The sequence below is a fragment of the Saccopteryx bilineata genome, chromosome 6, assembly GCF_036850765.1.
Source record: "Saccopteryx bilineata isolate mSacBil1 chromosome 6, mSacBil1_pri_phased_curated, whole genome shotgun sequence".
NCBI classification, from domain to species: domain Eukaryota; kingdom Metazoa; phylum Chordata; class Mammalia; order Chiroptera; family Emballonuridae; genus Saccopteryx; species Saccopteryx bilineata.
In genome coordinates, this window is record NC_089495.1 from 147,291,856 (window position 1) to 147,319,545 (window position 27,690).

General features: G+C 52.3%; 1 protein-coding gene across 3 annotated transcripts in view; it reads right to left on the minus strand.

Annotated features, from left to right (window-relative positions):
* Window positions 1-23,155, minus strand: part of HS1BP3 (HCLS1 binding protein 3) — a 39,608-nt gene extending 16,453 nt beyond the window's left edge. For all 3 annotated transcript variants that reach the window (XR_010726002.1, XR_010726001.1, XM_066234555.1), the window contains exons 1-4: window positions 23,056-23,155; window positions 20,011-20,176; window positions 3,520-3,727; window positions 2,584-2,791 (exon numbers count right to left, since the gene is read on the minus strand). Coding sequence is in view for 1 of the 3 variants with exons in the window: in XM_066234555.1 (XP_066090652.1) it covers window positions 2,584-2,791; window positions 3,520-3,727; window positions 20,011-20,176; window positions 23,056-23,087 (614 nt within the window). In the remaining 2 variants the exon portion in view is untranslated. The remainder of the gene's footprint in view (window positions 1-2,583; window positions 2,792-3,519; window positions 3,728-20,010; window positions 20,177-23,055) is intronic.
* Between the last annotated feature and the right edge of the window lie 4,535 nt (window positions 23,156-27,690).

A 27,690-nucleotide genomic window follows, 5' to 3' on the forward strand; every position in this document is an offset into this window, starting at 1 on the left:
CATTTAAACAAAAACCTGGCAGAAAGTCTGCAGCCTCCGGGATCTCTTCCGGTGCTAAGCTTTCCCAGGACTCAGGAGAGCGCTCTGGAGTGCAGAGCCAGGGACAGCGCTGGGGGACAGGTGGCCCCGGACGGCTGTTGCATTCCCCCAACAACCTGCTACTGAAGAAGGAGATCCAGGGCCGCCCATGCCAACCCCAAAGAGCATTTTGCTGCCCAAAAAAGGAGCCGCTTTGCTAAGCATGTCCTTGGGCCAAAGGCTGGCACAAACTGCCCAAGTCCATCTCAGTCTGGCACTACGTGTGCTAACTCAGAATAGCAGGGAATGTGAGCTCACACAAAGCCCAAGAAGGGCCCGCGGGCTGTGCAAGGTGATCAGGAGGGTTGTGACAATTTCTCCCCAAGGAACCTGGCCACCCTCGCTGCCGCCCTCACAGGGCAGCTGACCCGGCTCCAGGACAAGGCCTGCCGTGGAGAGTCGGAGGGGCCTGGCTCCTAGGCACCAAGGTGTTGTGGAACCTCGGGCTCCGGCCCCATCTCCCCGAGCACGTGAGCAGTTCCCTAGGAAGTGATCCCTTCCTCCTCCAGGTTGGCGTCACACCACCCACTGCCCCCACCCCCACGGCCATATCTGCCCCTCCCCCACCCTGTGCGCCCACACCACACAGCCCACGGGGCAGGAAGGTCTAAGTGGGCGGGGGTTTGGGGACTTTATTTTTCATGCTCAGTTGCACTGGCCCCTGCCTGACTAATCGCTCATTGGCTCTAATTCCTTCTCTGAAAAGGACCTGCAGGAAGGCCTCCCTCCTCAGTTAGCTGAACTTCAGTGGATCTCCTAGCAGAGAGAGGTCACCCTGGGCCTGTGGTCTCATCTTGTGGAGGTGGAGGGGCAGGAAGACGTGGCCATGGAAAGGACTAAGTGCTGCCCTGGCCGGTTGGCTCAGCGGTAGAGCGTCGGCCTGGCATGTGGAAGTCCTGGGTTCGATTCCTGGCCAGGCCCACAGGAGAAGCGCCCATCTGCTTCTCCACCCTTCCCCCTCTCCTTTATCTCTCTCTTCCCCTCCCACAGCCAAGGCTCCACTGGAGCAAAGTTGGCCTGGGCGCTGAGGATGGCTCCATGGCCTCCACCTCAGGCGCTAGATGGCTCTGGCTGAAACAGAGCAACACCTGAGATGGGCAGAACATCGCCCCCTGGTGGGCATGCTGGGTGGATCTGGTCGGGTGGATGCAGGAGTCTGACTGCCTCCTGCTTCTAACTTCAGAAAAATACCAAAAAAAAAAAAAAAAAAAGGACTAAGTGTTAACATTTATGTAGACTCAATCTTTGCAAGAGCCCCAATGACAGGAGCTCTCACTACAGAAAGCTGAAGAAAAGGGGAAAACTGCCAAGAAAACATGCCTGGTCATTGGCAGAGCTGGGATTCAAACCCAGGCAGTCTGGCTCCACAGTCCGGGATCTTACACTCAGTTTGAATCCCAGTACCATTATTTGCCACCTATCTGAGCTCAGGCAAGGTGCTTGGCCTCAGTTTCTTTAATCTGTAAAATGGGATAATGACAGCTGCTTGCAGGCATTGATGAGACACGGTATGCAAAGTGCAAAGTGCATGACCGGCTTGAAGTAGGTTCCCACTTTGTTCCTGGTACGTTCGGGCCAAGGGGAAGCAGTGAGGCCTCTGGGCGGCTGAGTCTGTCCCTCCCTCTCACCTCCTGGTTGGGCAGTCCTTCCCAAACACCTCACTCAGCCTGTACCCATTGTGGGGAGCGGGGCTTGGGAGCAGATGTCTGGCTCTCTTGTCTTATCTACCCTCTAGCCCCTCCCCTGGGGCAGGGTGGCCCCTGCAGGGTGGGCTCGGGAGCAGCTCCCCGAAGGCAGGAAAGCAGGAGGAGGGAGACGGTGACAGAAGCGGGACACCTGAAGGGACCACCAAGACCACAGCTGGTTTGTCTCTTCTTCTCCAGCCAGTGCATGTGTGCGTGCGTGCATCTGCATGTGCTTGCTTGTATGCACATGTATGTGCACATATGTATGAAGGAGACACACTGCACTGGCCAGGGGCCCCAGGCTCACTGTACTCCTTGAATCACACCCGTTGGCACCTTACGGGTCACCAGCTGCCTCCACTCATGTGATTCCAGGAGCCGTCCAAACACCCTGGGGGGGAGGGGAGGTGGGCTGAGGTAATCGCCCTCCTTCACAGCCGGGAGCCACAGCTGGGGAGCTCCAGCCATGTGCCTCAACTCCCATGCCGCCCGGGACAAGGTGAACCCAGACCTCTGGGCTGCCCGGTGGGTTCAGGCAGCACGGGCTTCTGAGCTGTCGGGGACAGCTCTGCCATGCCTCGGTGCAGGGCCACCTGTCACCACGGGGGGTGGGGGGCAGGTGATGCCTGAGCTCAGCCCCGAAGACACAGCTGATGTGGAGGGTGAGCAGCCAGCCAGGTCCCCAGCACACCGGGCCACGCAGGGTGCTGGCCCAGGGAGACGGGGGTTTCTCAGACTCCTGGCGAGGGGAGGGGAGGAACTGTTCCCAGAGAGCCTGGACCAGCAGGAAGGGGGTGCTCCCCAGAACGGGGAGACCTACCGCATGATGCCCAGAGGGTCCAGTGCCTCCTCCTCTTCTGAGGACCTCCCTGCATCCTCGTCCTTCTGGCCTGGGGTAGGGGGCCCCTCAACTCGTTCCTGCTGCTGGAAGAAGTCAAAAGCGTCCCCATCGTCCCCTGCTTGGCTGTCTGTGTCCAGGACAGAGACATCTCTGCTGGAGAGGTCTATAGCCCCTGGGGACCTGGTGCCTGTGAGGGAACAGAAAGAGGCCATCTGACACCCACTGCCAGGGGACAGGGAGGTGCCTCGCCACACCTGAGTGCCTGTGCCGGACCTGGGCTTCCTGCAGAGCCCCGGGAGCAGGAAGGCCAGTCTGGGTGGCTGACCCACAGCCAGGGCTCCAGGTGTCTGTGCAGCCCCCGAGGCCCCCCAGGGCTGGCGGCAATGGCCAAGCTTGGAGTGGAATGGTCACGAGTGGGGGCTTTAAAGCACGACACAGGGACCTGGCCAGTTGGCTCAGTGGTAGAGTGTCGGCCTGGCGTGCAGGAGTCCCAGGTTCGATTCCCGGCCAGGGCACACAGGAGAAGCGCCCATCTGCTTCTCCACCCCTCCCCCTCTCCTTCCTCTCTGTCTCTCTCTTCCCCTCCCGCAGCCAAGGCTCCATTGGAGCAAAGTTGGCCCGGGTGCTGAGGATGGCTCCATGGCCTCTGTCTCAGGCACTAGAATGGCTCTGGTCACAACAGAGCGACGCCCCAGATGGGCAGAGCATCGACCCCTGGTGGGTGTGCCGGGTGGATCCTGGTCGGGCGCATGCGGGAGTCTGTCTGACTGCCTCCACGTTTCCAGCTTCGGAAAAATACAAAAAAAAAAAAAAAAAAAAGCACTACACAGGCAGTGGCTCCTGAACCTCTGTGGCCCACGGCCTCTCAGGGCCTAGCTCTAGAACCTCAGGGATTTGGGACAGAGCCTCAGGTACCTAGGAATTCTAGCAGCTCTGGGCTGCAGGCCAGCTCAGCGTCCTTGGAGACACAGCTCAGGATCTCGTTGAACACGGCTCTCCTCTCCCGGATGTCAGACTCCCCAACGAACAGGACCTTCCTGGGGAGCGGGGGAAGGCTGGCCCCTGGGTAACGACTGCTCAGTTTCTGGTAAAACTCCTCAATCTCGCTGTACTTTTTGGAGACCTGGAACAACAGAAGCATGTAGTTTCCTGTGCACAGAAAGGAGAGAGCGCACATCGTCTGACCCCAGTGGGAGGTCCCCAGAGGGCCGGGCTATTCCAAGTCTCCCCCAGGACCAGCGGTCTCAGGGAGTGCGCCCTGCGGGCCTCCCTCCTGACCCTCTGCCCAACTCCTTGCCTCGGGCTGCAGTCCCTAACCCTCCTCCTCTCGAAGTTAGGCTCCATTATGAAAGTCTCGGTGGGTCGAGGATGGGTTCCAGGCAGTGACTGTCATTGGTCCAGGTAGAGACGCTTGATACAGGGTGACCATGGGCACCACTTCCATTCTGAGCCTTCAATGCATCAGCGAGGTGACCTCACGGTCTGGCTGGCTGTCAGCTCATCTTCCTGTGACAACACGAGTCGCCTTTGCTCAGAAGGATCTCTGAGTCATTCTCTTAGAATTAGCAATGGCCTTCCAGTGGGGACAGTCCTTCCATTGGTGGGTAGCCAGCCAGTTTCTCTGCCGTCAGCCAGGCCCGTCCTCACATCAGGACCTCGAGGAGGCAGGCCAGGGCTCCTGCCGGCCATCTGAAGGTGGGGCTGGGCCGTCCGAGTTCCGGGGCAGCGCTCGGCTTCTGCAGAGCCAGGGTCCAATGGCAGCCTGCCCTCAGCCTCTCTCCAGAATTCTCCAGCGGCTCTCGCTCGTTCTCATCAAGCTCTCCCTGCCCGTTCACTCTGCACGGGGACACCCAGTATGTCTCTGCTGCAGGAGGCCCCTGGTCTCACATGGGACAAGCAGCCGGAGCAACACGGACGGTACCATCATTATGGTCTGTCTGACCCAACTCGGGTGCTCAAACAAGAGTCCCTTGCTCTGCAGCACGCCCTCCAAGAGCCCAGTGTCCCCTGTCTCTCAGTCCTGGACTCCTCTCTGCTTCCCCTATGTGCCAGGCCTGTGCCCCCACCTTCTCTGTGGGAGCATCGAGCAGGAAGATGTTGATATTCTCACGTCTGTTCCCAGACCACCGCTGTGCCCGCAGCACCCATGGACATGCTGGCGAGGCTGGTGGGCTGGGGGGGCGTCTGGTGCATCCACACGCAGAGACCAGGGACCCCGCTGCACTGCCGTGTTAGAGCGCATGGCCCTGGCAGACCACATGGTCACTGGAATGCCCAGCCTGGAGGGTTCCAGATGTCAGCAGGGGGCTGGGACACAGGGGGACCTCAGGGACCCACAGTTGGGACAGGAGACTGCGGCCTGCTCCGGAGCTCCCCTGGGAACAGCCCTCACAGAAAGGAAGGGGATCCTTACACAGAAGTGATGTAGGTTCCCACTCCCAGTGGCCCTGAGAACTCAAACCCCAGAAGCCCCACCCAGCGGAGTGAGCCAGGTGGGGGCTGAGCGCCCTCTGCTGGCCAGACTACTCCACGCGGGTGTGGCCCATAGACCTTCGGTCCCAGGGGTTCTGGGACCCCAGGAGGCCAAGGGAGAGGCCCTGGGAGCAGACTGGGAACTCCATTGACTGGTGATCCGGGAAGCAGAAGACAGGATCTCTTCCCACATCCCTCTGATACCAGCGTGTGTCTAAACCAGTGGTCCCCAACCCCCGGGCCGTGAACCAGTACTGGTCTGTGGGCCATTTGGTACCGGTCCGCAGAGAAAGAATAAATAACTTACATTATTTCCATTTTATTTATATTTAAGTCTGAATGATGTTTTATTTTTTTTAAAATGACCAGATTCCCTCTGTTACATCCCTATAAGACTCACTCCTGACACTTGTCTCGGTCACGTGATATGTTGCCGCTAAAATTAAACCCATAAACTAGCAAAATGAGTGAAAAAAAAAATTCCATCAAAAGTTTTTTTGCGAAGTGGAAAAGGACCAGTGAGGAGACAGAAGAAGAACCTACGACCTCGAAGAAAAAGAAGGCTTCATTTAACAGACAATACCAGGAGTCCTACTTGAAGTATGGATTTATCGCAACTGGTGATTCTCACGCACCAGGGCTGCTCTGCACAATATGTGGCGACCGGCTAAGTAATGAGGTAATGAAGCCTTCAAAACTGCTTCGCCACTTGGAGACCAAGCACCCTACTTTAAAAGACAAGCCTTCTGAGTATTTAGAAAGAAAAAAGCATGAACAAGAAAGACAGAAACAATTACTGGTGGCCACTACATCAATAAATGCGAGTGCACTGAGAGCATCATATTTGGTGGCTAATCGTATTGCTAAGGCTAAGAAGCCATTCACCATTGGTGAAGAATTGATCCTTCCAGCCACTAAAGACATTTGTTGTGAACTTCTAGGAGAGGCTGCGGTTAAAAAGATAGCCCAGGCCCTGGCTGGTTGGCTCAGCGGTAGAGCCTCGGCCTGGCGTGCGGGGGACCTGAGTTCGATTCCCTGCCAGGGCACATAGGAGAAGTGCCCATTTGCTTCTCCACCCCCCCCATCCTTCCTCTCTGTCTCTCTCTTCCCCTTCCGCAGCCAAGGCTCCATTGGAGCAAAGATGGCCCGGGCGCTGGGGATGGCTCCTTGGCCTCTGCCCCAGGCGCTAGAGTGGCTCTGGACGAGGCAGAGCGACGCCCCAGAGGGGCAGAGCATCGCCCCCTGGTGGGCAGAGCGTCGCCCCTGGTGGGCATGCCGGGTGGATCCCGGTCGGGCGCATGCGGGAGTCTGTCTAACCGTCTCTCCCCGTTTCCAGCTTCAGAAAAATATAAAAAATACAAAAAAAAAAAAAAGGAAAAAGAAAAAAGATAGCCCAGATGCCTCTTTCGGCTACCACCGTCACACAGCGCGTTGAGGAAACAGCAGAGGACATTGAATCACAATTGTTGGAAAGGATTAATAAATCACCGTGGTACGCTCTCCAGGTTGATGAATCTACAGATATTGACAACAAGGCAATACTACTTGTTTACGTGTGTTACCTTTATCAAGAGGATGTACAAGAGGATATGTTATGTGCACTATCGTTGCCAACCAAAACCACAGTCACAGAACTATTTAAATCGCTGGATGACTATATATCAGAAAACTGAAATGGTCTTTTTGTGTCGGCATATGCACAGATGGAGCTGCTGCCAAGACCGGAAGGATGTCTGGTTTAACTACTCGGATTAAGGAGGTTGCACCTGAATTCAAGTCTATGCATTGTGTCATTCACAGGGAAATGCTGGCTAGCCGAAATATACCACCGGAACTTAACAGCGTATTGAATGATGTCATTAAAGCTATTAACCACATCAAAGTACATGCCCTTCACTCGTGCCTGTTTGAGCAGCTTTGTGAGGAAATGAACGTGGAGTACAGACACCTTCTCTTATACACAGAAATAAGATGGTTATCCTGAGGGAGGTCCCTGGCCAGAGTGTTTGAATTACGAGAGCCGCTGCAGAGATTTCTCTCAGAAAAAAAGTCACCACTAGCAGCACATTTCAGTGACGAGGAATGGGTCGCAAAACTCGCTTACTTGGACATATTTAACTTCCTCAATGAACTCAATCGGTCACTTCAGGGGAAAATGACAACAGTCTTCAACTTGGCAGATAAAGTAGCTGCATTTAAAGCCAAACTGGATTTGTGGGGACGACACGTGAACAGGGATATATTTGAAATGTTTCAAACATTCGTGGGAACTTTGGAAGAGACTGAGCCCTAGCCTTCATTGTCCCAGCTGGTGCATGATCACCTGTATTTGCTTTTAAAAGAGTTTGGGCCCTGGCCGGTTGGCTCAGCGGTAGAGCGTTGGCCTGGCATGCAGGAGTCCCAGGTTCAGTTCCCAGCCAGGGCACACAGCAGAAGCGCCCATCTGCTTCTCCACCCCTCTCCCTCTCCTTCCTTTCTGTCTCTCTCTCTCCCTACCACAGCCAAGGCTCCATTGGAGCAAAGATGGCCCGGGCACTGGGGATGGCTCTGTGGCCTCTGCCTCAGGCGCTAGAATGGCTCTGCATGCAACAGAGTGACGCCCCAGATGGGCAGAACATCGCCCCCTGGTGGGCATGCCGGGTGGATCCCGGTCGGGCGCATGCGGGAGTCTATCTGACTGCCTCCCCGTTTCCAGCTTTGGAAAAATAAAAATAAATAAATAAATAAATAAATAAATAAAAGAGTTTGAAAGCTACTTCCCAACCACAAAAGACCCACGAATTACCAAGGAATAAATCCGCGATCCATTTGTCAACAAACCAGGTGAATCCAGTGTGTCTATGCAAGAAGAGGATCAACTACTGGAGATCACAAATGACGGTGGCCTTAAAAATATGTTCGAGGCCCTGGCCGGTTGGCTCAGCGGTAGAGCGTCAGCCTGGCGTGTGGGGGACCCGGGTTTGATTCCCGGCCAGGGCACATAGGGGAAGCGCCCATTTGCTTCTCCACCCCCACCCCCTCCTTCCTCTCTGTCTCTCTCTTCCCCTCCCGCAGCCAAGGCTCCATTGGAGCAGGGATGGCCTGGGCGCTGGGGATGGCTCCTTCTCTGCCCCAGGCGCTACAGTGGCTCTGGTCGCGGCAGAGCGACCCCCAGAGGGGCAGAGCATCCCCCCCTGGTGGGCAGAGCATCGCCCCTGGTGGGCGTGCCGGGTGGATCCCGGTCGGGCGCATGCGGGAGTCTGTCTGACTGTCTCTCCCCGTTTCCAGCTTCAGAAAAATACAAAAAAAAAAAAAAAAAAATATGTTCGAGACTACAACTCTGCCGGTGTTCTGGATTAAAGTCATGGCAGAATACCCCGAGATCGCCACAAAAGCACTAAAAACCCTGTTGCCATTTCCGACATCCTATTTGTGTGAAGTGGGATTTTCTGCAGTGACAGCAACCAAAACAAAATTACAGAATAGACTGGACATAAGCAACACACTTCGGGTGTCACTGTCTCCCATTACCCCTAGATGGGACCGTCTCGTTGCAGAGAAACAAGCTCAGGGCTCCCACTGATTTAGCACTATGGTTGTTGAGAGATAGGCAACTATCTCTCATTCTATATAAACATTATAATAAATAACACTTAACTTACAATATTCATAACAATGGTGAGTTGTATTTTTCATGCACTTTATATTTGGTTTTGTGTTGTATCTTATTTTTTTTTTTTTTTTGTATTTTTCTGAAGCTGGAAACGGGGAGAGACAGTCAGACAGACTCCCACATGCGCCCGACCGGGACCCACCCGGCACGCCCACCAGGGGGCGATGCTCTGCCCCTCCGGGGCATCGCTCTGCCGAGAGCAAGCCACTCTAGCGCCTGAGGCAGAGGCCAAGGAGCCATCCCCAGTGCCTGGGCCATCTTTGCTCCAATAGAGCCTTGGCTGCGGGAGGGGAAGAGAGAGACAGAGAGGAAGGAGGGAGGGGGATGGAAAAGCAAATGGGCGCTTCTCCTATGTGCCCTGGCCGGGAATCGAACCCGGGCCCCCGCACGCCAGGCTGACGCTCTACCGCTGAGCCAACCAGCCAGGGCCGTGTTGTATCTTATTTTTAAGGCATGTTTTAACGTTACCATAGCGACTGGAAAGTGTTTGGAAGTAGAGAGGATGTTACTCATGTTATGTTGTTGGTGCAATGTTAAGAGGACGCTTCTAATACAGTTGCATACGAGTACACAGTGGATTCATGTTTATTTTTATTGTCGTAGGTTCATGATTGGTAGTGAGCCTGAACCTATCATATTACATATTGATGTCAGACATGAAACATTGTCAGCATAACAAATTTAAATACAGCCTGAATAATGAGGACATGCTCGTTCCTTCTTTAACTTAGCCCAATAAATATCATAAGTTCAACAATTATATTTTAAAATACCACAGTTTTTGCCTGACCAGGCGGTGGCACAGTGGATAGAGCGTTGGACTGGGATGTGGAGGACCCAGGTTTGAGACCCTGAGGTCGCCAGCTTGAGCGCGGGCTCATCTGGTTTGTGCAGAGCTCGCCCGCTTGGACCCAAGTTTGCTGGCTTGAGCTAGGGGGTTACTCAGTCTGCTGAAGGCCCATGGTCAAGGCACATGTGAGAGAGCAATCAATGAACAACTAAGGTGTTGCAACAAAAAAACTAATGATTGATGCTTCTCATCTCTCTCTGTTCCTGTCTGTCTGTCTCTGTCTCTGTAAAATAAATAAATAAATAAATAAAAAATAAAAATAAAATACCACAGTTTTTACGCCGGTTGCATAATTTTATTTTGTGCATTTATCCATCCCACCCTAACAGCCAGTCTGTGAAAATATTTTCTGATATTAAACTGGTCCATGGCCCAAAAAAGGTTGGGGACCACTGGTCTAAACCACAAACAATTATGCTGCCCCTTCCCGGAGGCTGGTTTATTAATCTGTGATTAGCAATTAAGTTCATTTTTGTATTAAAACACATACGTCTTTTTGAAGAATAAAATGCAAAATACTCTTTTTTTTTTTAGCTAAATCAGGAAACTTCAAAGAGATTCATAGCTCTCATGGGAAGCAAAGGCTTCCTCCTTTGCCCTCACCCACGCATGCACACGCACACGCACACACACCTGCAGAATACGGGTGTCGCTGGTCAGGGAACAGCGCCACAGGTGTGACACATGGAGGTGATGAAGGTGTCCTCACGTGTGCTCTCACGCAGACGCTGGCTCCTGTACAGGACCCGCAGACGGGCGGGGTGCTCCTCGGATCTCCCAGAACACCGCCTCTCCTGATACCCAGTCTCTGATCTCAGACATGCCCCCTCTCCTGTTCCTGACCATGAAGATGCAGCCGCACTGAGCTCCGCCCGAGGTCACATCAGGTAACCAGGGGCTTCAAACTGCCCTGCAGGGCAAGGCACACCCAGAACTGCCGATAACATTACACCATGGTCTCAGCAAGAATCAGTCTAAGAAAAATGGAAAAACCAGGCTCTTCTAGATGCTTCCCTTGGTGTGTTTCCTGAATGTCCCTTGATAAGAGATTTGTGTTATAAATTTGTATAAATTTGTCTCTCTTTAAATTTGGTGTCTCTTCTAATTTGTAAAGCCAGAAGCCAGGGCTACCAAAACAGCAGCCTGGCCCATGCAGGTTCGCATTGGATTCGGACAGTCGGTAAGGAAACAACGGAGCCAAAAACTGGTGAGCCATAGTCTTTAATTCTAGCTTGCACCCAGCGGGCAAGTAAAAATACACACTGGGCTCCAAAACCCACTCACATTCAGTGCTCACAAAGCCACTGACTTATCTGAGTTTCCTAGAATCAAAATGTTGGTCAAATAAGTTTGTAAACATGATATATATGTTTGCTCGCTTGTGACTTATAATGGGTGTGGGGGACAGGCTATAAGCAGGCCAGGTTGTTGTAGCCTGAGGTTTGGTTTTGGGACTAAGCTTTTCCCCACACCCTTGACTGATTGTATGATCTGGGTGGTGCACTCTCATGAGAAATCCAATTATGCCTTGGATAAGTGACTTTGTATTGGAGACTTCCTTGTTTGTATATTGGATTAAGGGATTTTGGTTTTCTACACTATAAAGTGGGACAGACCAGGAGCTCAGACACACAGTTCCTGCTATCATAATTGCAGGGGCTCCCCTGATCCCTTGCCCTTCATGGGAAGAGCTGGTTTTCTGCTTTTCCCTTGTCTTCTTTTGTGGTTTGCCTGTCTTGGTGAGACACCAATAAATAGGATGGCCCCCCATCCTCTGACTCCGCCATTTCTTTATCGCCTGCCCGAATCCAATGGGAACCTGCATGTGAATGGTCATGATGACGGCTCCTGGCCTTACAACTGGCGTAGTCGGCAGGATGGGGTTCAGAGATTGGTATGGAGCCACCACCCTTGATGGGTGGGATAGAGTACTGGTTGCTGCTCTGGCTCCCCATGGCTGTCCTTTTAGGGGCCATGGGCTACATGTTTTTTACTCAAGAGGAAACTGCCCGAGGTCAAAAGCTTCAGCATGAATTGCAAACAGAACGGCAGAAAAGGCTGGAACTGGAGCGAGCACTGGAGAAGGAATTACGGGTTCGAGAGTTGCAGTTTACCCTGGAAGCTGAACGTCTTCACCGGCAGTTGTTGGAGAAACAACTCCGGATTCAAGAGCTCGAGTCTCAGCTTCTGGCCAAAAGCCAGCAGCCACAGGAGCCTAAATGGTCACCAAAAGAGCGTCAGCTTCGGCAGACGGAGGTTCGGGGAACAGCGGACTGTGGGGGCTTCCGAGCTCTTCTGTGTGGCAGCTCAGAATGATGGATCAAGCCAGATCAGCATTCTCTAACTTGTTTGGTGGAGAACCGTTGTCATACACCCGGTTCAGTCTCGCACGGCAATTAGATGGTGATAACAGCCATGTGGAGATGAAACTAGCTGCAGATGAAGAAGAAAATGATGACAATAACATGAAGAGTAGCCGTGCCCGTGTTGCAAAACCGAAAAGGTTTAGTGGATATATCTGCTATGGAACCATTGCTGTACTCATGTTTTTCTTGATTGGATTTATGATTGGCTACTGGAGCTATTGTAAACGTTTAGAACCAAAAGCTCAATGTGAGAAAACAGAACCTCCTGAGGAAGAGGAAACAGAAGAGTACTTCCCCGAAACACCTTCCCGCTTATTGTGGACAGACCTCAAAGCAATGTTGTCAGAGAAACTGAATGCTGCAGAGTTTAACACAATCAGGCGGCTGAATGATATATCTTATGTCCCTCGTGAGGCTGGATCTTATAAAGATGAAAGCCTTGCTTTTTACCTTGAAGATCAATTTCGTAAGCTTAAACTCAGCAAATTCTGGCACGATGAACATTTTGTTAAGATTCAGGTTGAAGGCAGTGCTCCAAAATCCGTGCCGGTGGATTGGCTTTGAGTCAGCGGGAGCAGGTGCTTGCGACTCCTCTTCTGAGGATGAGAAGGCTCAGGCTGAAGCTGCCATACACACACTGAGAGCCCAACCAGTTGTCGCCAAGAAGGTAAAAACCCAGCAACAAAGAGTCCCTCAGGGGCAGCCACAGCCTCCTGCCCAGGTAATGGAACACTCTGTGGTCCGGCCCTATACCCAGGCAGAGCTGATGGAGTTGGGGGCACAATTTAGGCAGAAACCTACTGAATCCCTGGTAGCCTGGTTACTACGATTATGGGATATAGGGGTGGATGGCATCATGCTCTCCGGAACAGAGATGGAGAAATTGGCCGCCATTACCACACACTCTTCCTTGAGGCAGCGTCTTCAGAACTGCCATGGCAACCCAGGAGACCATACCCTATTAGAATGGGTGATGGCTGCCATTCGTATGGTCTGGCAGAATGCTGGAGAACTGCCGGGGGCAATGAGTCGGTGGCAGTGCTACAGTGAGTTAGTAAAGGTCCTTCGAGAACTAGGTATGAAGAATGCTGTTTTCAACCCTGGGTCTCGTGGGCCAGACGAAGAAGTGTTTACGGCCAAAATGAGGGAATTTGTCCTTGCTAGCGCCCCGTCAGCCCTTTTTGGGTCACTTGTGGCTATCTTGGGCCCCTATGTGGGGCAGCCCATCAATGCAGTTACACAGATGGTAGCAGATTTGGGAGAGCTGGAGGCCGCTCGGGATCATAAAGCAGTGAGGGCTGCTGCCTATGTTTCCCCCCCAACTAACAAGGGAAACGGGCCTGTAAAGGTTACCCGAACGCAGATGTGGGTAGACTTGATTGCGGCTGGAGCAGATAAGGGGAAATTGCATGGCCAGTCTAATAAAATTCTTTTGGAGCTTTGGCGGCAGCTTAAACCAGAACAGAAGTTCCAGCCACTGAGACGAAAGGCCCCAGCAGCTACCAATAAAACGTTTGGTGTGCGCACAGCTCGGTTACAAGATTATATGATAGAGACAGCCGAGGGAGAGGGGAACTCCCAAGACCCATTGTACCAGTTTGAATAGGAAAAAGGCCGAGGGACCCGTCTAACGGGGATGGGCGGGGACCGGAGGCCACATGTGGAACTGGCTATCCACTGGTCCCCTTCCAACGTACAACAGGTGTTGGCCTTGGTGGATACAGGTGCAGAATGTTCCCTTCTCTATGGAAACCCAGAGCGGTTTGCTGGGACACCAGTGGCCATTGACGGTTATGGGGGCCAAACTGTTCAAGTGAAGCCAATAACTATTCCATTGGGGATAGGGAGACTGCCTCCTAAGCCATATAAGGTGTATGTATCTCTTATTCCTGAATATATTTTGGGGGTAGATGTCTTGCAAGGACTGTGGTTGGAAACTACAGCTGGGGAGTTCCGGCTGCGGATCAGGGTTGTGAAGGCAGTATTGCGGGGACATGCATCACATTCCCCTTTGCAATTACCCATCCCTCGGCGTGTGACTAACACCAAGCAGTACCGCCTGCCAGGTGGTTATGAAGAAGTCACAGGGACAATCCTTGAACTAGAAAAGGTGGGGATCATCCGGCCAGCACACAGTCCTTACAACTCCCCAGTATGGCCTGTGCGCAAAGCAGATGGAACCTGGAGAATGACAGTAGATTACAGGGAACTTAATAAAGTTGTTCCCCCTTTGCACGCTGCTGTTCCCTCGATAGCTAACATGATGGATCGACTAAGCCATGAGTTGGGGACATACCACTTTGTGGCAGACTTGGCCAATGCTTTTTTCTCTATTGATATAGCCGCAGAGAGTCAAGACCAATTTGCCTTCAGTTGGGAAGGGAGACAATGGACCTTTACAGTGTTACCCCAGGGCTATTTGCATAGCCCCACCTTGTGCCATGGGCTGGTGGCTGCTGACCTGGCTAAATGGAAACAGCCAGAGGTAGTCCGCATGTACCATTATATTGATGATATTATGCTAACTAGTGATTCTCTTTCAGAATTGGAGCAAGCAGTCCCTACCCTGCTATCCCATTTGAAAGCATGTGGCTGGGCAGTTAATGAGAACAAATTACAAGGACCTGGGTTATCTGTAAAATTCTTGGGAGTTGTCTGGTCGGGTAAGACAAAAGTTATCCCTGACGCAGTTATAGATAAGATTCAAGCATACCCCGTGCCCACTACGGTAAAACAGTTACAGGAATTCTTAGGTTTGTTGGGGTATTGGCGAGCATTTATACCACATTTGGCTCAGTTACTACGCCCCTTGTACAACCTTATTCGAAAGGGGGTTCGCTGGGATTGGACTGAGCAGGCGCAAGGTTCATTTGCAGCTGCTAAGAGAGCTGTCAAGGTGGCACAGGCCTTGAATGTGTTTGATCCTGCCAGGCCCTGTGAGCTGGATGTTCATGTAACCTCGGAGGGGTTTGGATGGGGCTTGTGGCAGCGGACAGAGCGCCTACGGCAACCTATTGGATTTTGGTCCCAATTGTGGAAAGGTGCTGAAGTTCGTTACTCATTAGTAGAGAAGCAGCTGGCAGCTGTGTATGCTGCCCTCCTGGCAACTGAGAGTATTACAACCACAACACCAGTTACAGTCAAAACAACATACCCTATAGCTGGATGGGTGAGAGATTGGGCAACTAAACCACGTAGTGGTATGGCCCAAATGTCTACCCTGGCCAAGTGGGGTGCCTATCTGCAACAACGCTGTGCTCTTAGCACCAGCCCATTGAGGGCAGAACTGCAGGAGGTCTTGGGTCCAGTCACCTATGCGACCTTAGAGTCAGGTGCAACTGGGGCTCAGGAGGCAGAACCTGAGGTCAGTCCTTACCAGGAGGGGCGGGTGCCCATCCCCGAAGATGCCTGGTATACTGATGGTTCCAGCAGGGGCCAACCTGCCAAATGGACGGCTATCGCCTTCCATCCGGCCACTGAGACTATTTGGATGGACACGGGTACAGGCCAAAGCAGCCAATGGGCAGAATTAAGAGCTGTTTGGCTAGTTGCCCATAATGAACCTTCACCTCTGGTGATCTGTACTGACAGTTGGGCTGTCTATCGTGGACTGACCCTTTGGATTGCTACTTGGCACATTAACCAGTGGATGGTAATGCACCGTCCATTATGGGGTCAGGCCATGTGGCAGGACTTATGGGATATAGGACACCAGAAGCAGGTGACAGTATATCATGTCACAGGGCATGCCCCTCTAGCCCATCCTGGGAATGATGAGGCAGATACGTTGGCAAGGGTGCGATGGTTGGAGACTGCACCTGCAGGTGATGTGGCACAGTGGCTCCACCGGCGCCTGCTCCATGCAGGACAGAAAACTATGTGGGCTACGGTTAAGGCTTGGAACTTGCCTGTGTCCTATGCAGAGGTACTTGCAGCCTGTGAGCAATGTGCAGTATGTTCCAAGGAACACCCTCGGAGACCACCAGTGTCACCTGGACAGATCCAGAGGGGTCATGTCCCACTGACACGATGGCAGATAGACATCATTGGACCCTTACCAAAGTCAGAAGGGTACCAGTATGCAGTCACTTGTGTAGATACTGCCACCGGGCTGCTTGCTGCTTACCCCGCTCGTAACCCTGACCAGAGGGCAGTCATACAGGCTCTGGACCACCTGAGTGCTGCATACGGGTGACCGCTGGTCCTTGAAAGTGACAATGGTACCCACTTCACTGGTTCAACGGTGAGGCAATGGGCTCAAAAGCTGGGGGTGGACTGGAAGTACCATGTTCCCTACCACCCCCAGGCTGCTGGCATCATTGAGCGTTATAATGGACTCTTAAAGCAGGGACTGCGACAGGAGGGGGGCACCGGCTCTCTTACTGGATGGACACGCCGCTTATGGACAGTACTTCGGATTTTGAATGAGCGACCTCGACGGGGAAGCCCAGCTCCAGTAGAGGCCCTCCTGCATCGGACAGCTGCCCCTATTCAGTTGCAGATACGCACTAAGGACATTTTACTCAAGCCAGGTTTCGGACAGCAGGGCAACGTGCTCTTGCCTGCTCCAACAGCCCTTCTTAAAGGACAACGGCTTCAATGGACTTGGCCCTGGACTGTACAGGCCCCCCATCTGAGATGGGTGGCCTTGTTGGCACCATGGGGAAAGGGGTTAGAGGTGGACCTCCAGTTAACTCCTTGGGCAACCAGCACCTGGCCACCTAAGGTAGAAGTGTATTATCCCTTGAGTGCTCAAGGGGACAGCATTTTGAAGGGCACCTTTGTAATTTCTTTATGGCCAATAATGAGTTCCCCTATTTTACTACTCATAGAACCAGCAGATGCTGGTGTATTGGCCAATAAGGTTTGGTATGCCCGCTCAGGGCGGCCTCTGGTGCCAGCTACAGTGCTGTCTGCAGATAAAACTCTGGCCTGTATTCTGCCAGAGGGAAAAGATTTTCCTCTCTTGGTGCCACTGACAGCTCTCTCATTTCGCCCATAGTTTTTGATCTGTTAATCCTATTGCTGTAGTTGGTACTATTTCTGTTTATGCAATGTATCCTACTCTTTGCACAGTGACCATCATGGAAGATGCCTGTGGTTTAGATTGTAAAGTGAGCAAAAGGGGTGGAATGTTGGTCAAATAAGTTTGTAAACATGATATATATGTTTGCTCGCTTGTGACTTATATTGGGTGTGGGGGACAGGCTATAAGCAGGCCAGGTTGTTGTAGCCTGAGGTTTGGTTTTGGGACTAAGCTTTTCCCCACACCCTTGACTGATTGTATGATCTGGGTGGTGCACTCTCATGAGAAATCCAATTATGCCTTGGATAAGTGACTTTGTATTGGAGACTTCCTTGTTTGTATATTGGATTAAGGGATTTTGGTTTTCTACACTATAAAGTGGGACAGACCAGGAGCTCAGACACACAGTTCCTGCTATCACAATTGCAGGGGCTCCCCTGATCCCTTGCCCTTCATGGGAAGAGCTGGTTTTCTGCTTTTCCCTTGTCTTCTTTTGTGGTTTGTCTGTCTTGGTGAGACACCAATAAATAGGATGGCCCCCCATCCTCTGACTCCGCCATTTCTTTATCGCCTGCCCGAATCCAATGGGAACCTGCATGTGAATGGTCATGATGACGGCTCCTGGCCTTACACAAAGGTTTCTAGCTCACCAGCCTTATTCTCCTCAGTTCCCCATCTCCTTCCTTCTCCAGCGTCAAACTGCACAAACTGGCCTCTCACTCAACACTCCGCCATCTTGGCTGCTTCTCCAGACCACATGGCCTCTTTCTGCTCTCTGCTCTGCTCCCTCTGCTCTCTCATGCTAATCATCCCAGGAACCAAGAGCGCAAACCAAGAGTTCTGCCCCCATTTTATATTGTAGCTTCACAACCTCTAATCCAATATACAAAATAGGGAAGTCTCTAATACAAAGTCACTTCTCTGAGGCATGATTGGATTGTACCACCCCACATCAAAAAGGGTGGGAAAGGTTTAATCCCAAAACCAAGCCCCAGGCTACAAGGATTCTCAACACACATTAATATCACCTGGGCTACAGCATCACGTGGGCAGCGGCCATTTTTAACAAAGTGAGCATAATACATTTTATCTGCCCAACATAATTAGTCCTCGGAGCGAGGTCATTCCTTGTCTCCCTTCCCATCCTGGCTGCCAGGAGATTAGAAGGCTCGTGTGCAAACGTGCACCAGTTGCTCCCGTCGGACCGCAGGACGCTCGCTCACGTTACCTTTACCCAACAACCCTGTGGCCTGTCTCTACTGGTCACAGCACCGGGCCCTTTTACGAGAAGCAAAAGGTGAAAACGAATGTTGGTGACCTCCTTCTCCTTTGTGAAATGCCATCCTCCTCCATCTCTGGTGACTCTGTGACGTCCCTCTTTCCTTCCTTCAGGCTCCAGGAGGCGGCTTCTCTGTGCCTGTCCCTGAGCTGCGCTGTCCCTGGGTTCCCCTCCAGCTCTTCCCCCACACTCCATATCCATTCTGTGGGCAACTTCACCCACTCCCAGACTTCCAACATCACCTCCAAGCTGACGCTTCCCCAGCCTGCGTCTCAGGTCTGACTTTGTTTTTTTTTTTTTGTTTTTTGTTTTTTTTTATTTATTCATTTTAGAAAGGAGAGAGAGAGAGAGAGAGAGAGAGGAGAGAGAGACAGAGAGAGAGAAGGGGGGGAGGAGCAGGAAGCAACAACTCCCACATGTGCCTTGACCAGGCAAGCCCAGGGTTTCGAACCGGCAACCTCAGCATTTCCAGGTTGACGCTTTATCCACTGTGCCACCATAGGTCAGGTCTGACTTTGTCCTGCTGTCCATTCTCCAGCCTTCACTGCGTGGACATTCACACCGACACAGCCACTGAGACCTGCCCCTCCCCAGGATGCTTTACTTCAGTCGGTGGAGACCACCGGTCAGAAATTTGGGCATGTTACCTTGGAACGATTTTCTCCTCTCTCCCTTTCCAGGCAGGGGCCTGGCTAGCTCCCAGCCCACTGGGAGCACCACCGTGAGGCTCATCACTGGGCTCCCTGCTCCCTGCCAGTCCCTTCTACTCCAACTCCACTCTCCCACCACGTCCATCACTCCGTGCTCAACACTCCCCCTGGGCTGCAGGAGAAGCCAGGCTCCCATCTACCCTCCATGACCTGGATCCCGCCCGCCATGACCTTCATCTTCACCAGCTTCCTCCACGACAGCATTCAGCCACGCAGTTCCCCACACAACACCCTGTCTCTAGCCTCTGAGCCTTTGCTTAGGCCAGGGGTCCCCAAACTACGGCCCACGGGCCGCATGCGGCCCCCTGAGGCCATTTATCCGCCCCCCCGCCATACTTTGGAAGGGGCACCTCTTTCATTGGTGGTCAGTGAGAGGAGCACATTGACCATCCCATTAGCCAAAAGCAGGCCCATAGTTCCCATTGAAATACTAGTCAGTTCGTTGATTTAAATTTACTTGTTCTAAAAAAAAAAAAAAAAAAAATTTACTTGTTCTTTATTTTAAATATTGTATTTGTTCCCGTTTTGTTTTTTTTACTTTAAAATAAGAGATGTGCAGTGTGCATAGGGATTTGTACATAATTTTTTTTTATAGTCCGGCCCTCCAATGGTCTGAGGGACAGTGAACTGGCCCCCTGTGTAAAGTTTGGGGACCCCTGGCTTAGGCTGTGCCCTCTGCCTGGAACCCCGCCCCCCTTTCTGCTGCTGCTGAGCCCCGCCCACTCAGAACACAGCTCAGTCCGCATTTCTTCAAGAGGACTCCGGAACCTTTGGGGGGGGGGGATGAGGTGCCCCTCTGCTACACTCCCCCAGGCCCCGTGTGCTCCTGTAACCGCCTGTACCTGCCTCTTCACAAGTCCATCTCCCCAGACTACAAGCCTCTGGTCCACGCAGCCCGGCATGCGTTGGCACTCAGGCCCTGAGTGAGTGTTGGCTACGGAAGCGCCTGCTCCCCAATGCCCCTCATACCCTAGAGGCAGGCATGTCTGCCCGCCTGGACCCCTGAACCCGGGGCACCCTCAGGAGCATCCTGGCAGAGCCCCCAGCTCACCAAGAACTGGACGACATCCTCAGGCCTGTGCTTGGCTGACTTGAACACAGCCAGCCGGGTGACCACCAGGATCTGGTACTCCACGTGGCCTGACATCATCTTGCCCCGCACCTCCTGGTGCTGGGGCACGGTCAGGTCAAGGCCCGTGTGGGCATTCTGAACTCGCCTGCCAATGGGAAAAAAAAGAAAAGCAAGCTCAGGTTCAGGTCAGCAGGCTTCTCGAGCGAAACGCAGGCAGGAGGACCTCGGTGGCTCAGTGGGCCCGGGCATGCCGGCATGTGGCTGCTCTGCTGGCTGTTCGCAGCAGAGCTTTAGGCCACCAGCCCTGCCACATGCCCGGCCCTCATAAAACCTGACTTCCCAGGCCTCAGTGTTTGGGTTGTTCGGGGACAAAGGGCTGTTCCCAGCAGGAAAACAGGTGGGAGCAGAGAAAGGGGGGCTCGCGGAAAACCACAGCCAGCCAGCATCCTACACATGCTCGGAGCTCAGGAGCCTGCAGGGTCCGTGGGGCGGCATCTCGGGGACTCTGTTCGCACCACTGGAGGTGCCCGGCTCTGTGCACACAGGTGGGAATGAAACCTGCCAGGAATCTGGAGAGAGCCACAGGTCTTCAGCTACCTAGCGGGCAGCAGAGCCGTTACAGAATCTGCCCAGTGGGGGAGACGGGGAGGGCACTGGATGCCAGGCCCTCATTGGTCCTAGGCCCCAGTGAGCACCGAGGCCACCCTCAGCCATGCACTGCAGCTCCTGCAGAACGTAGTGCTAAGCAAACACACTGAATTGTATGCAAGGCAAAGAAGTTATGGGACGTTTTCTCCAAAGTTAAAAAAAAGCTCGTGTCCTCATCCAATGTAAAGAATAATGTCACACAAACACCTATGCGAGGCTGTGCCAGGAACACGATCATCAAGGTAGAGACCTACTGTGTGCTGGGCAGGATTTTCAGAACACAGGAAAGGGGAGGCCCTGAGGGAGACAGGGTGGGAGGGGTGGGGGGACTTTGGGCTAAAACTGTGCCTGGGGCAAGGCCCCTCCCTCTCTGGAATTATATCCCAATCCATCAAGTGACTCTCTGCCTCCAGCACTCCTTCCAGATGCCTCCCATGTCCACATTAGGCATGTGACAGTCACCAACTTGGTACCTTTTGTCACCTACTGGGGAGGCTGTCATATGCCTACCTATGACGTGTATACGCGTCCACTGACCACACAGACCTATACACACGTGAATATTGCATGGGTCTAAGGCACATTATAATAAACATACAGCATATAGGAAGGCCCAGGTGACCCTACCTTCAGTTGGGCGTTAAATAAGTTCCGATGGATGTGTGCAGGAGGGAAAACCACCCAACAGACCGGCCCCGGTTTCCTTTCATCAGTCACCACATGCATCCCTGTCCTTACACGGAGCACAGACCAGGCTGTTCCTGGGCGTGCACACGGGTGTGACTGTTAGAGCGTGGGAGAGCTAAGGGTGACGGTGGGTGTGATCAGAGTTGGCACTATTGCAGCCTCTGCTCTAAGGACCTTACCTATCCAGGTCACAGCCTCCCACAGTCCTACACAAGGGCACTGCCACTTCGACCCACTTAAAAGACAGGAAAACAGGCACAAAAAGAGAGTTGCTGGCTCTTGGTCTCAGCAGGTCAGAGGCAGAGCCAGGGTTCACTCCCAGACAGTTCCCCCAAGCTGACTGGTACCTCGTATTGGTACCAGGCTCAGAGTAGACTCTTGATCAAGTCCTGCGGAATGGATGGAGGTGTGAGCGCACGTGGTGATGGTTGTGGGAGGCTGGGCCTTGCCTTTGCACTTACCCTGCGGGCAGCCCTCGGGTTGCTGGTGCCTGCCAGCAAGAAGCCACAGGCATGCAAACCTGCCCTTCACCTCCAAGCACCATGTCTGTGAATAGGCCCTTTCCCAAGCACCCAGCATCAAAGTCACACCCCTAGGGGTCTGTGAGTGGCTGAGAGGGTGCCTGCTGCTGGCCCTGCTCACACCGGCCATCTCAACCCTGTTCTTACAGAAAAGGACACGGAGGCTCAGTGAGGAGGTGGCTTATATGGCACGGGGGAACTCTCTTCTGCTAGTGACCTGCAACCTCACTGTATGATGCAGAGGAGACCAAGCAGGTTCTCACACCAGGGCTTACTTAAAGAATGTAGTTTTTCTAGACCTGGAATCACAGGAAGCCCAGTTACAGCTGAAAAAATAACGGTAGCGCTGGGTAACACATTTGTTTATGTAATAAAACTGGCATCTTTGCCCAAGATTTTGTGTAAGGGGAACAAGGATGGAGGGCATGAAATACTGGAAGTGAGTCACTTGACAGATGTTGACAAGGGGAAAACAGAGCAGAAGCCTGTCCAGACCAGCCTCCCCAGGTCCATCTGGCACTGGGCCCTCCAGGCCTGGCCCAGGGTGGCCGCGGTGTGTCCTCCACTTCCGGGGTCCCCCAAGGCCTTTGTTCTAACTTGCACTTCTTCTGAGCTGCCTCCCTGAAAAGCCACCCCTCTTCTCACCCCTTCAGTGAGTAAGGTCCACTCTTCCTGCAGGACGTGGCCTCATTCACCCCCTCTCAGAAGTCTGGGTACACTCCTGCACAGCGTTCCCATGGCAACCTGGACTGGCTACCCCTCCAAGCACCTGCCCTCCGCCCCCTGGGTCCGAGTTCATCTCTCGGGTTCTCCCTGCAGGGCTGGGCCTGTCCCCTGTGCTGAGCACCTGGCCTGGAACACGGTGATCACTGAAAGAAGGCAGGGCAAGATTTTGGGGCCAAAAACACGAGCGCAGGTCGGCAGAGGAGAGCCTTCTCCCACTGGATCTTGGGTGTCCTCGTTACCCCCCTAGGGCCTTCAGATTTTCCACCAGCAGAGCGGTGACACTTGAAGGAAGTGGACGGGCAGAACCCAAGAAAACGGCCAGAGCGCTGCAGAGGCCGGAGGGCGGCGGGCTACTCCCACCGAGCGCATGGGGCCGCGGCTCCCGCGCACCGGCCTAGACGATGTGCAAGATGCTGCATCTGGGCGCCGGGGTCTAGCTCACCTGGAAGTAACGAGCACCGGCGGGGACTGCATGACCGCAGCGGCTTGGGGCGGGGCGCGCTGTCACGAGACCCGCGGGCGCCGGCGTCGACGGGTCCCCGCCCCGCGCGCAACTCCCCACTCCAGCCCCCACCTTCGCTGTGGCACTGGCTCGCCCCCTAGTGGCCACTGGTCTGGGCCAGAGGCAGGCGTTCATTTTCAGGTCCGTTGGAAAATCTGGCTCTGCCCCCTCTACATCCCTCGGAGCCATTGTGTGCGGTGGCCAGGAATGCGCCAGGAAAAGGGAGCATGTGCGCCTGTCTGTAACCCAAAGTCTTGATTTGCACCTGATTTTGGCGTTATTAGTAATGTTATTGAACAGAGAGAGTTCCACCACCCGGTGCTAGCAGAGCCAAACACTAAACACCCAAATTGCAGTGAAGAAAGACTGGCTATTTTATTATGAATGATGCCACCCAGGAGCAAAGGAAGCAGTAAAGCCAGTAGCCACGGCCACCATCACAGCCGCCTGGCCCCTGCAGGTTCAAATTTGATTCGAACAGACGGTAATGAAATAACGGAGCCAAGAACTGGTGGGCTATTAGCTTTAATCCTAGTTTGCAACCCCCCCCCCCCCCCGCAAGAAATACACACAATGCGAAAACACTTCCCTTTCCATTCAGTGCTTCCAAAGCCACTGACTTAGCGAGTATTCCTAGAATCAAAGGTTTGTACCTCACCAGCCTTATTCACCTGTTCTCCATCTCCTTCTCTGCACAAACTCTGCACACATTGGCTTCTCCTCCAGCACTCCGCCATCTTGGCTACTTCTCCTCTTCTCCACGTGGCCTTTCTCTGTTCTCCTCCAGCATGGGCTCCTCTGCTCCATTTTATCTTTTTTTTTTTTTGTATTTTTCTGAAGCTGGAGACAGTCAGACAGACTCCCGCATGTGCCCGACCGGGATCCACCTGGCACGCCCACCAGGGGCGATGCTCTGCCCACCAGGGGGGATGCTCTGCCCCTCCGGGGCATCGCTCTGCCGCGACCAGAGCCACTCTAGTGCCTGGGGCAGAGGCCAAGGAGCCATCCCCAGCGCCCGGGCCATCTTTGCTCCAATGGAGCCTTGGCTGCAGGAGGGGAAGAGAGAGACAGAGAGGAAGGGAGGGGGGTGGAGAAGCAAATGGGCGCTTCTCCTATGTGCCCTGGCAGGGAATCGAACCCGGGCCCCCGCACGCCAGGCCGACGCTTTACCACTGAGCAAACCGGCCAGGGCCTCCTCTGCTCCATTTTATAATGTAGAAATCAAAACCTTTAATCTGCTGTAAAGTACCCGTACCTCACTTCCGTGGGTTTACGTAGAACACCAAGTCCAGATGAATTTTGAAGTATTTTATTAAAGGAGGAGATTTATTAAAGTCTCTGGCCGTATATGACTAACACAGGGCATTTGCAGACCCAAATCATACCTGGGCACAGCCCTTGTGGCAGGTTATATACCTTTGCGCACGCGCGCACACACATGTTGGTGGGAAAAGGAGGAGGGGGATGGGACACAATTCATTAGCAAGCTTATAACATTTGTCCATAGGATTTATAAAAAACATTTCTATATATCAAAACTTATAAGGTAACATAATAGCAAAAATGTTCTATATATTAAAAGACATTCCTAAATCTTCCAGTGTTCATTTGCCATTCCTTGTTTAGAGGTACATACATTAATTACATGTCTTCAGGAGGATAGTTTCCATGGCACCAGGGGATAAATGCCTGCAAATGGCTCATTAAATAGGAAAACGTTTTCTTAATCTCTCTCTTCCTGCACCTGGCTAGCTATTTTCCTGCTTCCTTACAGGTGTGGGGGAAGGGAGGGAATCTAAATCTCCTTCCCCTCTCCATTTATAGTACAATGCTATCGGCCATTCTGAGTTGGTGCTAATCACACAAGCATAAAAATCATATTTACAAAATCTCTCTGTATGCCTAGTCCAAATTAATAAAATACCCTTTAAGCTTCCTAGTAGAAGGGAGTTTCTGACACAGAATGTTGCTGCAAGCTAGGAAACTTTCATATTTTTTTCTCTTTATTCTCTACAGAAAAGAGGAGACAGGAAAGCCTGACCTTTACTCCTAAAATATCAATATTAATTTTTCAGCTTTTTGGTACCTTACTACAAATCCAATATACAAATAAGAAAGTCTCTGATACAAAGTCACTTATCTAAGGCATAATGGGATTCCTCATGAGAGTGTACCACCTCACATCACGCAACAGTCAAGAGTGTGGGGAAAAGCTTAGTTTGAAAAGATCTTAGTACTGTATTAAAAGGGTGGGAAAGGCTTAGTCTTAAAACTAAGCCTTAGGCCAGGGGTCCCCAAACTATGGCCCGCAGGTCGCATGTGGCCGCCTGAGGCCATTTATTCAGCCCTGCCGCACTTCCTGAAGGGGCACCTCTTTCATTGGTGGTCAGTGAGAGGAGCATAGGATGCATCCACATCCTGTGCTCCTGAAGTACTGTATGTGGTGGTGCCGCAAAGCACGGTGTCGCTCACGTGTAGTACTACTTCCGGTGACACAGGACGCACACATCATGGCTCCGGAAGCGCGTCGTATCACTTGTTACGGCTAGCAGTGACAAATATGGAACCAGACATTGACTATCTCATTAGCCAAAAGCAGGCCCATAGTTCCCATTGAAATACTGGTCAGTTTGTTGATTTAAATTTACTTGTTCTTTATTTTAAATATTGTATTTGTTCCCATTTTGTTTTTTTACTTTAAAATAAGTTATGTGCAGTGTGCATAGGGATTTGTTTTTTTTATAGTCTGGCCCTCCAATGGTCTGAGGGACAGTGAACTGGCCCCCTGTGTAAAAAATTTGGGGACCCCTGCCTTAGGCTATAACGACCCTGCCTGCTTACAGCCCGTCCCCCACACCCAATGCAAACCACAAGCAAGCAAACCTATATATCATATTTACAAACTCATTTGACCAACATTCCACCCCTTTTGTTTGCTTACAATCTAAAGCACAGGTATTCCTGCACAAGGAAATTAGCACATTACACAAATTACAACAACATGACAAATCATACAATTTCAACAAGTACAAAGATACATTTCATCAGTCTCTGAGCACTTTGCCAAAAGCACAAAATGTCCTCAGCCTTTTTTCAAGCCGTTTGAAAAGCTTCCCAGGGCTGGGGGTGGGTCTCCAGCAAAGCCGCCCCACCCCCATCGGGGTATTTCACATTGTCCAAAATTCCTAAGTCCATCCAACAAAGAAGCCAGTGCCCACTCTGGTCCTAGTCCAGGAATCAGTCCACATACATGGGGCCTCAGCCACCCCCCTCATTCCTGCCGTCCTGGCAGGTCTTACACTGTCCCAAGGAGGAGCACGTGGAAATGGCAGTCAGCATCTCCATCTCTGCTCTGGAGAGCATGATGGCATCCACCCCTATATCCCATAATCGTAGTAACCAGACTACCAGGGATTCAGTAGGTTTCTGCCAAAATTGTGCCATCAGTTCTGCCTGGGTGTAGCACCGGACCACAGAGTGTTCCATTACCTGGACAGAAGGCTATGGTTGCTCTTGAGGGACTCTTTGCTGCTGGCGTTTTACCTTCTTGTCAACCATTAGGTGGGCTTTGAGTGTGCATATGGCAGCTTCAGCCTGAGCCTTCTCATCCTTAGAAGAGAAGTTGGAAGTGCCAGCTTCCGCTGACTCAAAGCCAATCCACCAGCACTGATGTTGCTGCTCCTTTGGCGACCATTTAGGCTCCTGTGGCCGCTGGCTTCTGGCCAGAAGCTGAGACTCGAGCTCTTGAATCCGCAGTTGTTTCTCCAACAACTGCTGGTGCAAACATTCAGCTTGCAGGGCAAACTACAACTCGCAAACTCGTAATTCCTTCTCCAGTGCTCGCTCCAATTCCAGCCTTTTCTGCCATTTGATTTCAAATTCATCCTGGAGCTTTCAACCTCAGGCAGCTTCTTGCACAGAATTCCTGGTTTCCTCTTGAGTAAAAAGCACCGAGCCCATGGCCCCTAAAAGGATAGCCATGGGGAGCCATAACAGCAGCCAGTCCTCTACTCCACCGCTCAAAGGTGGTGGTGACTCCATACCACTGTGTTTCGAATCCTGCCACAGACTATGCCAAATGTAAAGCCAGTAGCCACAGCCACCATCACAGCCACCTGGCCCTGTTGAATTTGATTCGGACAGACAGTAATGAAAAAACAGAGTCAAGAATTGGTGGGCCATTAGCTTTAATCCTAGCTTGCATCTGGTGGGCAAGTAAGAACACACACTGGGCTCCAAAACCCACTCATTCAGTGCTCACAAAGCTACTGACTTATCCAAATTTCCTAGAACCAATGGTTTCTAGCTCACCAGCCTTATTCACCTCTGTTCCCCATCTCCTTCTCTCTACACAAACTCTACACAAACTGGCTTCTCCTTCAGCACTCCACCATCTTGGCTGCTTCTCCTGGCCTCCTCCATGTGGCCTCTCTCTGCTCTCCTCTCTAATGCTAATTTCAGGAACCAAGAGAGAGCAAGCTCCCAGTCTGCCCCACTTTATAGTATAGAAATCAAAACCCTTAATCCAATATACAAATAGGGAAGTCTCTGATACAAAGTCACTTATCTGAGGCA